General features: G+C 37.3%; 1 protein-coding gene across 7 annotated transcripts in view; it reads left to right on the top strand.

Moving 5' to 3' along the window:
* The window catches only part of Dcaf17 (DDB1 and CUL4 associated factor 17), a 33,627-nt gene extending 23,405 nt beyond the window's left edge, over positions 1 to 10,222 (top strand). For 6 of the 7 annotated variants that reach the window (XR_192587.2, XM_023719142.1, XM_023719141.1 and 3 more), the window contains 5 exons: positions 1,825 to 1,934; positions 5,232 to 5,319; positions 6,029 to 6,112; positions 8,213 to 8,368; positions 9,222 to 10,222. Coding sequence is in view for 6 of the 7 variants with exons in the window: in XM_023719142.1 (XP_023574910.1) it covers positions 1,825 to 1,934; positions 5,232 to 5,319; positions 6,029 to 6,112; positions 8,213 to 8,368; positions 9,222 to 9,374 (591 nt within the window). In the remaining variant the exon portion in view is untranslated. Of the gene's footprint in view, positions 1 to 1,824; positions 1,935 to 5,231; positions 5,324 to 6,028; positions 6,113 to 8,212; positions 8,369 to 9,221 lie in introns of those variants that run through there. The other variant, XM_023719144.1, reaches the window with a different exon arrangement.
* Positions 10,223 to 11,019: the final 797 nt, after the last annotated feature.

The following is an 11,019-nucleotide window of genomic DNA, read 5'->3' as shown; positions in this document are numbered from 1 at the left end:
TATACTTATAAAAATTAATAAAAAATTGAAACTCACTAATTCTTAAAATGCGTTACATTTCAAACTTTTAAGTGCTTTGGCATACAAAGCACTTCTGAAATATCCCTAGTCCAACTCTCCACCTTATGCTTATATACTGTACTTCTCAATTTAATTTCAGCTCTCATATTTATGTAAATACATGCTCTATGGATTAAACTGTTGTGCTCTGTGCTGTACTTTCTGTGCCATTTCTATTTCCTGTTTATCTGCTATGACTTGTTGTTAAGCTTTTTTGCTTCCTGAAATTCTGTTCATCTGGATTGATGTCTTGATAATATCCTATCTACGCCCAATTACTTCATTTTCTACACTGTATTATTATTTTCTGTTTATGTTTCTGCCTCCCCCAAAACTATAAACATTTTGATGCTTAATTCATGTCAGGTACAAGTGCTTAGTATGATACTTAGAACATTGTAGCCTGTCTATATGTTAATGAAATTAATAAATTCCAATGTTTCCAGCAGGCAAGATAGCTCAGCGGACTAAACGGCTGCTTAGGCAAGCACAGGGAACAGGGTTCAGTCCCTGGCACCACATGACGCACCAGCCCCGACCCTGGACATGCTGAGCTGGCCACCGAGACCAGGCATGATAGTGCACACCTGTAATCTCAGCACAGGGGAGGCTGAGACAGGAGGATCACTGCAAGTCTAAGCTGCATAATGAGACCCTGTACCAAATACATTAAAAAAAAAAAAAATCCAATGTTTCAAAGCTTTTATCTAATAGGAAAAAATGGTGCCATTTCATGTTACATGAGAGAAATTTTAAAAATTAAATAACTCAAAGCCAGTGAAATTCTGTACCCATGCTATTTTTGGTTTCCAGTGCTTCCGTGTGTGTGTGTGTGTGTGTGTGTGTGTGTGTGTATGTGTGTGTGTGTGTGTGTGTATAAATGATGGGAACATTTGTATGTGCATGGGACACATACAGCAGTTTGAGTTTTTCTCTTTATTTTAATGTCTAAATATACCACAATGTTGTAAATTTCATTCTTCTTAAATGCTGAGGAGTGTTCGACCATTTCCTCAGATATGAGAGTAAGGTTTGTTTTTGTCATGTTGCTTTGTTGCCCAGGCTGGTGTCCAACGTTAGGGCTCAAGCAGTCTTCCTGCCTTATCCTCCTGAGTAGTTGGGACTATAGGAATGTACCACCATCCCTGGCTAGATATGAGTTTAATATTTTACTTATCCAAGGTTATGTGATCTACGTCAGAGATTTTAGCCTTGATTATGTGCTTGTGTCACCCACTATTGTGACAGGGAATAGGTGGGATAGGAAGGAAGGAGGAAGCCATGGGGAACGGCGTGTGCATAAGTAGGGCAGAATAATATAATGGAATGGCCATGGACTTTGGAGTCAGATCTTCCGTTTAGTAGGTGCAAAACATTGGACAAATGATTTATTTTCTTTGTATATCAGTTTCCTTAGCCATAAAATGAGGTTAATATCTGCTTTGAGAGTGATTAAGATCAAATGAATTAGTGACCATAAATAACCAAATATAGTACATGACACAAGGTTTGTGCTATCAAATATGATAACTCATCATTTATAAGGTATAACCTATGGTACAGAATAAGTTTATGAAATTTCTAAATTGAAATGCTTTTACTTTCTAAAGTTAGAGTGTCATAATCGAGCTGTCCTGTATATCTGAGTTCAACTGGTTAATAATTTTGCTTTCCTGTGCTTTTATGTTGACACATTGCTGACATATTTGAAGAACATATTTCATTTTCTCTTATTCTTTATCTTAATTGTTTTTCCAATTTCAGGCAAAAAATGGGATCCAAGAAATGGACTGTTGTTCTTTAGAATCTGACTGGATCTATTTCCATCCTGATGCTTCTGGTAGAATAATACATGTTGGCCCAAATCAAATCAAGTGAGTAATTTCATTACCACTTCAATGTTCAGCTTTTGGTAGCTGAACATTTACTGTCTTCTTTATTTTTGCCAGGTAACTATTGAGCCAATTAATGGAAATAATTAGTTTGCTTCAGGACATTTCCTAGAGAGAGGCACCTGGAAAAACTGACTTTTATTCATCATCCGTTCATAGGTCCGATATTTGAGCATGTTCTTTGATAGATATATAAGTAAAATGGAATTGGAGGACAACCCTTCCTCATTAGGTCCTAATTCTCTGAGATTATTAAGCAAAAAGATGTCTTATCTTTCTCCTGAAAGTCAGCCTTAACACAGAATTCACAGTGGATTGATTATTGTTTTACTTTGCTTGCCTTTGAGGCCTAATGTCTATCTCCTAGCAGGTGAGCTGTAGTACTCTTTCATGCTCTTCTTACTCTTCACAGACTTTCTGACTGTTGGATTAAGGCAGTGGTGATGAACCTTTTAGAGCTCTCAGTGAAGTAAACAGCTCACTGCAGCTCATGTGCTGTAGGTTCGCCACCACTGTCCTAAGAACATAGGCCTTCTCTTCTCACTCAGTAGTCTCTGTTTATTTACTTGGCTTCAAAAATCTTTGTGCAGCAAAAATTCCAACACTTATGTATTAGCCCAAACCTCATCTAAACTCATGCCAGAAATCTGGAATCGTTCTTGATAAACGTACCTTATTGTGCCTTAACGGTGTACTTTTTTTTTGGTGGTAGTGGTGGGGGTAATGCTAGAATTGAACTCAGATCCTTTCCACTGATCTACTGCCCCGACCCCTTTCTTATTTTTCTTTCTTTCTTTCTTTCTTTCTTTCTTTCTTTCTTTCTTTCTTTCTTTCTTTCTTTTTTTTCTTTTTGGCAGAACCGGGGATTGAACTCAGACCCTTGCGCTTGCCAGGGAAGCGCTTATTCCACTGAGCCATCTCCCCGGCCTTTTTCTTTTCTTTCATATTGAAGCAGATTCCCACTCAGTCACTAAGCTGCCCAGGTTGGACTCAAATCTTGCAGTTCTCCTGCCTCAGCCTCCCAGAGTAGTGGGATTAAGGGCATGTATCACCACACCCAGCATCCCTTGCCCCTCACTTACAACTGTATATCCTGTTGATGAAGTTTATTTTACTACTAAATATTTATTTATTTATTTTTCTGTATTTTAGGGAAGGGTCTACAGGGTGTTCAGGGTCTCACTACTAGATTGGGCTCATAGTGATTCTCCTGTTTACAGCCTCCCAAGTGCTGGGATTACAGGCGTGTGGCACCATACCCAGCCTCAGTTGCTGCTCAGCACACCCCAGGGGTGGGACCCAATTGCTGTCTCAGCGAGCCCCAGGGGTGGGGCCGGCAGGGCAGGCCTGGGGATTGCCCCCCGGGCCCCTGCGCCTGCTTGCAGGCACTTTAATCCACTGAGCTATTTGGCCATCCCTACTACTAAATATTTAAGCTTGCCTATTTCTGTTCCTGGCTATTGTCCTCATTTTGGTCAGACTGCTGTCATCACTAGCCTAGGCCACAGTAATAGCTTACTTTGAGGGCTTCCAAAATCCACTCCTGCCCTTTTCTTTTCAGCAGTGAGAATGATTTTTAATAACACGAACAAATACACAATCTAAGGAAGTGAATTTTGTTTTAACCTTTTTTAATGGCTTCTTTTTTTCTCTCAAGGTGAAGAAGACTCACAGAGTTAGCAACCTGAAAGACCTTCTTACTCAGTTAACTTCTGCTGTGCTATCTCTTCAAACAGCTGAGGACCTGTTCCCTGTTTGGAGTTTATCTTGCCTGATGTCTCTCCAGCCTAATTTCCACTTACAGTTTATAGTCACTTTTCTAGACTTTCTTTGATACGCCTGTTAGATTTACTTGCCTACCATATCTGTACTGTACCCACTGTGTAATCTTGTTCTGTAACACACGGAGAAGTTTTAATTAATTGTCCATCATGACAGGGAGAGTCTTCCTTGCTGATTCCTGTACCCCAAGGCTGAGCACAGTGCTCAACACAATTGATGCTCAGTACATATTTGTTGAATAAGAGCAGTCTTTGCTTTCTCTATTCTTCATGCTTCTTAGTAATCAGTTTATCTCTTTTCGTGTATTATAAGAAGGATGAAAGTATTTAATGAAATAAGTTTATTAACTTTTACAAAATACCTTAAACTAAGGTTCAACTTCAGTAAATGCTACTTACCGTGTTTATTACCACCCAAATTTTTGATGTTTGTTACCACGCATATTAATTTGACTTTCATAAAATAAGATCCACGAAGAGTGTATGTCTTTTTGCCCAGTTTTAAAAGATAGGCACTTTTAAATATTGCAGTGATTAAAATAACTCGTTGAGTAATTAAAATTTGATATGTTGTCTCTGGCAACTCTGAGGCATGCAGCTATCCCTGGCCACAGTGGCTGTTTCTGTTTTGTCTTTTCTTTTTTCTCATTGCTCTCCTCTCCTCTCTTCTCTTTTCTTCTTTTCTTTTTGACACTACTGGGCACTGATACAATCTTCCTAAGTTGTCCAGGCTGGTCTCAAACTTGCAATCCTGTCTTAGCCTCTTGAGTAGCTGAGATTATAGGTGTGCACTATGGTAGCTATCCCACCTGTTCTTTTTGCATGCATGTGGGACTTTGAGCTTTGAAAACATTGTGCTTTGGAAGCTTGTTAATGATGTGAACAGATTTGTGTAGGTGGTGAGCACATTATTTTATTTTCTCTTGCTTAATAAAGCTTGATCTATGAGAACATTTGCTCTTATACAACCCAAAACTTTAATTATAACTAATCCTAAGAAAAGACAAGTGTGTAGTCAATCCAGCTTTTAAGTATTACTCTATCATAAAAACCCTTAGTTTAGATTTAGTTGCTGCTCCAGTCTGTGTTGGAGTTAACTCTAGGTGCTATTTGTAGACATCCCATTCTGTCTTTATAAATAAGAATGCAGATACCTGCCATCATGCCACATTAAAGACCTGTCATGGGGCAAAGAGATGAGCTTCTTCAGAGCAGCTTTCATTAAGCCTATTTGGAAGGTGAAACCTGAGCAAAGTGCCCCATTGTGGTAGTTGCCTACTTCACTTCCACTTGTTGTCACGGTTGCTGTGTTTTTCTTTTTTACAAAATCTCTTGGGCTTGCAGGGATTTGTAGACATTTAGTGATCAGGTATTTGTTCTGCAAACTAATCAGAAAATCTTGCTACTATAATTTTCAGTTTAATTTTAGCAGTTCAACTTTAGCACTTTGATGATGTTTTAAGGTCTTAGATTCTTACAATTCTTTTTTTCTTTTCAGAATTTTAAAGCTAAGTGAAATAGAAAATAATAGTTCTCAGCATCAGATCTCTGAAGATTTTGTAATTTTGGCCAATAGGGAGAACAAAGTAAGTCAGAAATATTTTAAATCCTTTGTATATAACTATCTTTATGTATAAACATAGAATATGCAAATATGTTTGCCTTTGAATATGGCTACAAACAGTGGTACAACCCTATAAAACTATTCTTTTGTCTACATAAGTATCCAGTCTCATCCTTATGCATAAGTGAGATTTGAAGAAAATTATGTTGAGTTTATCTTTTGCTTGTTTCCTTCCTTTCTGGATTTTTCTCTTAAATTTTTATTGATGAGTTAGCAACTTGGGTTCTAATTATTTGTGTAAGCTTAGAGTTACTCGAGTGTATGTAAAAGCACATATCATACTTTCACTCCAAATGATATTTTTTTCTGTACTGTATAATTAACACCAAGGAAATGATAAGGATGAAAGTTTCTAAAAGGAGATTCTCTTTTTATTTTTCATTTTATACTAACACAAAAACATCAGATGAATGAAGCAGAAAACCTATAGCCTTTTAACTAGTTTAATTAGTTTTTCCTTATCTGTTATTTTATCTAATTAAACCCCTTACCATAATAAAGTATTTTTACTAACTGAACGATGAGAAATCTGATGCAGAATCTTCTAGGTTGAGGAAAGAATTGTGGATGTTGGAGAAGGTCTGACTAGTTTTACTGAATTTATTAATACAATGTTGTCTTTGACTATTTATGATAAAACTGACACTTTCTATTTCTCTCCATTATGGTAGAAAGAAAACTTAATCACTGTTACAGCTTCTGGACGTGTGGTAAAAAAAAGTTTTACTCTTCTGGATGATGACCCAGAACAAGAGGTACTACATAGCTAGACATGACAAACCAAATCAGTCTGTATTTGCGCCTTGATTTCAAGTGAGCATGCTCCATATCCTGTGGTGAACTGGGTAATGGGTTCCTTGCAGGCTGAACAGTAGGCTTGTGTATGCTATTACCACCAGTGCAGCCCCGCCATCCTCTTTTCTTTTCTTTTTTTTTTTTTTTTTGCATTTAGGACACGGTGTACAGGGTCTCACTGTATAGACTGAACTCATAGCGATCCTCCTGTTTACAGCCGCCCAAGTGCTAGGATTACAGGTGTGCCCTACCACGCCCAGTCTCAAGCATTGTCTCAGTGCGCCCCAGGGGCGGGGCTGGCTCAGCAGGCCCCTCAGTGATGGAACTCCTGGCCCCTGCGTCTCCCTAAGCTCTTTTCTTATTGGATTTGTTCTTAAGGTTTTGTTTGCAAAGAGGTTCATAAAGCCAAAACAACATGAAAACATGATTGATTTAATTTTTGTTGATGTATGTGCTTTGTAGGGAAATCACTTAATAGAAAAGTCTTGAATTCTCATGCTTTTATGGCTTTTGCCTTATTTTTTTGCATATTAGACATGGATATGTTTGTTATTAGACCCTTAGGGATGAGAGTATTGGCAAGTCAGGTTTGCCTTTGTCCTCTACTTGGCGTTGCCAGCCACAGAGCTAATCCAGTTTTACCCCTTTCCTTTAAAAAGCACTGAAAATACTATGAAAGCAACACTGATCATACTTTGAATATGTAACCATTGCATAATTTCTAAACCCACTGAGACCTTACAGCTCTATTGTTTGTGTGGTCTTGTCTATGTGTAAACTTTAAAGCAGCTTTCTATGGTTGATATGGCCCAGTGGGTGTAAAAAGGAAAAACGGATATTCTTTTGGTTCGTAGAAACCTATCCAGAACAGAGTAAGGATTCCCTATTCTATCTATAAAACATATTCAAGCCAGGCATGATTGATACATGCCTGTAATCCCAGCATTTAGGAGGCTAAGGCAGGAGGATGGCTACATAGTAAGTTTAAGGCAAGCCAGAACTATAATGAGACCTGTCTCAGAAAAACAAAAACAAATAAGTCACAATTTTTCTTTAAAAAAAGCATACTCAAGAAATAGACTAAAATTGCCAAAAAGTAGCATGAATGAGTAATAAGGGAGAGGTGGCAGTAAAAAGAGAAATGCTCTGTATTATGAGATGAAGAAAGCCTTTTACTCTGTAAAGGAAAAATCAAACATTCTTACCAAATTCTATAAAATCACTGACACTAAGTCACCCTTCGAAATTTGACCATGATAGGATCATGGCAGAAAAGTAAATAAAAATGAAGCATAGGTAACCAATCGATGCACACTTTTATGCCAGAAGGTAGTAAAGGCAGGAAATATAAATGGATTAAAGAACAGTTTGACCAAGCACAAGTAAAGGATTAGTGTGTGGTGGTTAAGATAGACTCACTGTGCCTGTCTTGAAGGGTAATGCCAGGCACTCAGCTAACATGCACTTCTGTGCTTCGTCCCTGGCTGCCAGAGCCTGGACCACTTCCTCTGTGCTATTGTGTTCCTTTACCACCTCTAACCCCCTTGACCAGCCCCGTTCTGTGTGTTGTGTTTAGGTTCCCAGTATTCTGCCTCAAGTATAAACAGTTATTTTGATTTATTCAGTGAACCAGAAAAGACTTTTTTAAAAACAAAAAGGATGACAAGTAGAGTCATAAATAGGGTGTGATGGGTTATCAGTCCTTCTTGAAATTACCGTTCTGGGATAAGAGCTTCTAGAGCTCAGAGAGGAGTCCTCAGGTTCCAGATCTGAGCTTCCTGTCTGAGAACTTCAGGAACACATGTCAGAGGCAGCAGTTAAATACTCTTGAATTTGGAAAGGCTCTGGTTTGCTGTCATTGTAGAGAATCTCAGTTGTACTTTGACACCTATACAGACTTGGACTTGCTTGTCAAAATCTGTAAGATACTACTTAACTCTTAGAAATCTGAGGGCCTGTGTTTCTGTAGCAAGAGAGGCATTAAATTATAAAGGTAGGAGTGTTTGTACCCGAATAACTAGATTTGACCTCTTCCTCTGCCTTATCCATCTATCCTCAAGACTTTCAAAATTGTGGACTATGAAGATGAGTTGGATTTGCTCTCTGTGGTAGCTGTTACTCAGATAGATGCTGAAGGAAAAGCTCACCTGGATTTCCACTGTAATGAATACGGAACTTTACTCAAAAGCATTCCACTAGTGGAGTCCTGGGATGTGGTGAGTAGCATCTAGAATCCATGGGATATGGAGCTGGGGCTGGCTTCAGTGTAAAGTGCTGTCAGAGTTTTCTTTGTGAATTCCATTTATTGGAACAGGTATTGCTGTGCTCTCATGAATCTAGACTCACCTGTACCAGTGATCAGATGAAAGAAATTATTATCCAATACACAGGACAAAACTAGCATTTTGCATTAGGGGGAACAAACTCCCCTTTGCATTAGGGGGTACCTTTTTTACCAGTAGCCTCAAAGATGAAACTTAATGTGTTTTCCTGAGACATGCTATTTTCTAAATGGTGTCTTTGATTGATTTTTCTCGCCAAATACAAATTTGGTAACATTTAAAAGATGAAAGTAAAAAAATAAAGTATAATGTAATGAACCCCAGTATTTATTTAATAAAGATAATATCTAAGCAAGTCGCAAGTTAAATTTCCAAACATTTGTGGTAATACTTGTGTGCTCTTCCAAGTATTATATAATATAAAAGTTCTAAAGAACAGCACACATGCTACCCAGGCCTTGTTTTAGCAATGGAGAAGCTGTATAGGGTAACAGCTCACTTGTGGTCACACGTACGGTACATGGTAGCAGTATTAACAATAGAATCTGGATATTCAGACTCCTAAATGCAGAGTTTTTTCATTCTCTTTGTTTTGTATATAATGCCTTTTTAAATTAGTAACCTGTATATTCACAAATAAGGAAAAATAAGCCTATTTCTGGCAATTCTTTTGTATCTGTGTATATATTTGATGATTCCTAGCATAGACGCTATGACATTTTAATGACACAATAGTGAATATGGTTCTGTGAAAATGAAGTTCCATGTGACTGTGTTTTTGTTACAGACATATAGCCATGAAGTCTACTTTGACAGAGACTTGGTGCTGCACATAGAACAGAAACCCAACAGGGTCTTCAGCTGCTATGTTTACCAGATGGTTTGTGACCCTGGAGAAGAAGAAGGAGAAGAAGAAGAAATCCCAAACATAAATTGTTAAAAAGAGTGAGATAATTGTAACTTAGGAGACTGCTGGCCAAACACCTTAGAAACTGTCCAGTCCTCTTTTTTATTATCTGGATGGCATACTCTGCATTTTTTTCCAGAAAAGATTTTGTATTAAGTTCAAAAGACTAACATTAAACTCTTACCATGAAAGTTGGTGAAGTTTTTTAGAATGCTGTTCTAAGAGGTCTAGCATTTGCAAACTTTTTTAGCTAGGTGCTAATGCAAATATAAATGCTGAGGAACAGAGGACAGGTTAATGCCAGATGTTATGGAGAGAGGTTTAACATGGTTTTTAAAGGGTAGTATGGAATTTTAATTGATTAGGCAAAGGGAGACAGTGAGACAGAAATAAAGATGGGAAAAACATAGAAAGAAATCCTGTATCATCCATGTCAAACTTTGCTTAAGAATGAAAAATATATAATGTCAAAGCCTGTTTTTGAGCCTTAAAAGTGTGGCATCACAGGTTTTCTTTTAGAAAATATTGTATGTTTGTATATATGTTTTAATGTGTGTATAGTATTAAAAACTGGATTTAGTTTCCAGATCGCCTTTTCTTCCATGGCTCTATTCTCTTGGCTGGATATCCCCAGTAAATATTTTGAGTTTTTATTGTAGACTGATAAGAAAAACTCTAAGCAACTTTAAGGTAACTTTTTCTCTTATCAGTAGCCTATTTGCATCTCAGAATATTGTCATCATTCATCATTCTACTTATTTAACAAATTTGACCATTTTGTTTAGGTGGTATTTTTAAGAAAATAAAGGTCAGCTACCCATAGAAGACTCAGTGAAGTTCCAGAAGGAGTTCTTTTTTTTTTTTTTTTGGCAGAACTGGGGATTGAACTCAGACCCTTGCACTTGCCAGGGAAGCACTTATTCTACTGAGCCATCTCCCCAGCCCCCAGGAGAAATTCTTCATAGCTTAGAATTACTTGATTAGCTAGAGAAAAAAAAATTTTTGGTTATCTTAATTATGAAAGGAGTATTTTTTTATTCTTCTTTGTTAGACAGATCTAAATATGATACTTTAAGTGCAGTAATCTTTCTGACAATGTTAAATGAAGGCAGCTTAAGAAAGAGAAAAATGTTTATGCTTTGTGAAGACGTGAGTTGCTTGCAAAGTTCTTGATCAACAAATTTCTTTGATGTAACATAAGAATAACTAGCAAAAAAAAAAAAAAGAACAGCAGTAAAAAATCATTGCTGATGCAAGTTAAAGGTTAAAACATGGAATTTAGCTTGGATAATTTACATTAAAATCCTTCAATTCAGTCTTGATGTCTTCACATGTCTTCACTTCAAAGTTTGACATCATCCATGAGAGAAAAATGTTTGACATCATCCATGAGAGATTTGATGTGAATTCTTTATATTTTGTGCAATGCTTTCTTTCATTGTAAAATTCTTTGAAAGTGTACAAATAGAGTTTAAGCTTATTACAGTCAATAGGATTAAGGAGAGTGTTGTAGTTTGTGAAAGAAAAGACTATACAGGATGCATAACTTACAGTATTATTTTAAACCATTCACCCAAAATGTCAAATAAAGAAGAGTGCAATCTGTCCTCTCACTGGAGACACAAAGAATCCAGCTGAGGGCCTAGAACCCGTGACAGTGTCCTCCACGAGGCCAGCC

The sequence above is a fragment of the Octodon degus genome, unplaced genomic scaffold (genome assembly GCF_000260255.1).
Source record: "Octodon degus isolate 3935 unplaced genomic scaffold, OctDeg1.0 scaffold00065, whole genome shotgun sequence".
Classification (NCBI taxonomy): Eukaryota; Metazoa; Chordata; class Mammalia; order Rodentia; family Octodontidae; genus Octodon; species Octodon degus.
This window is presented reverse-complemented; position numbering and strand designations above follow the sequence as displayed.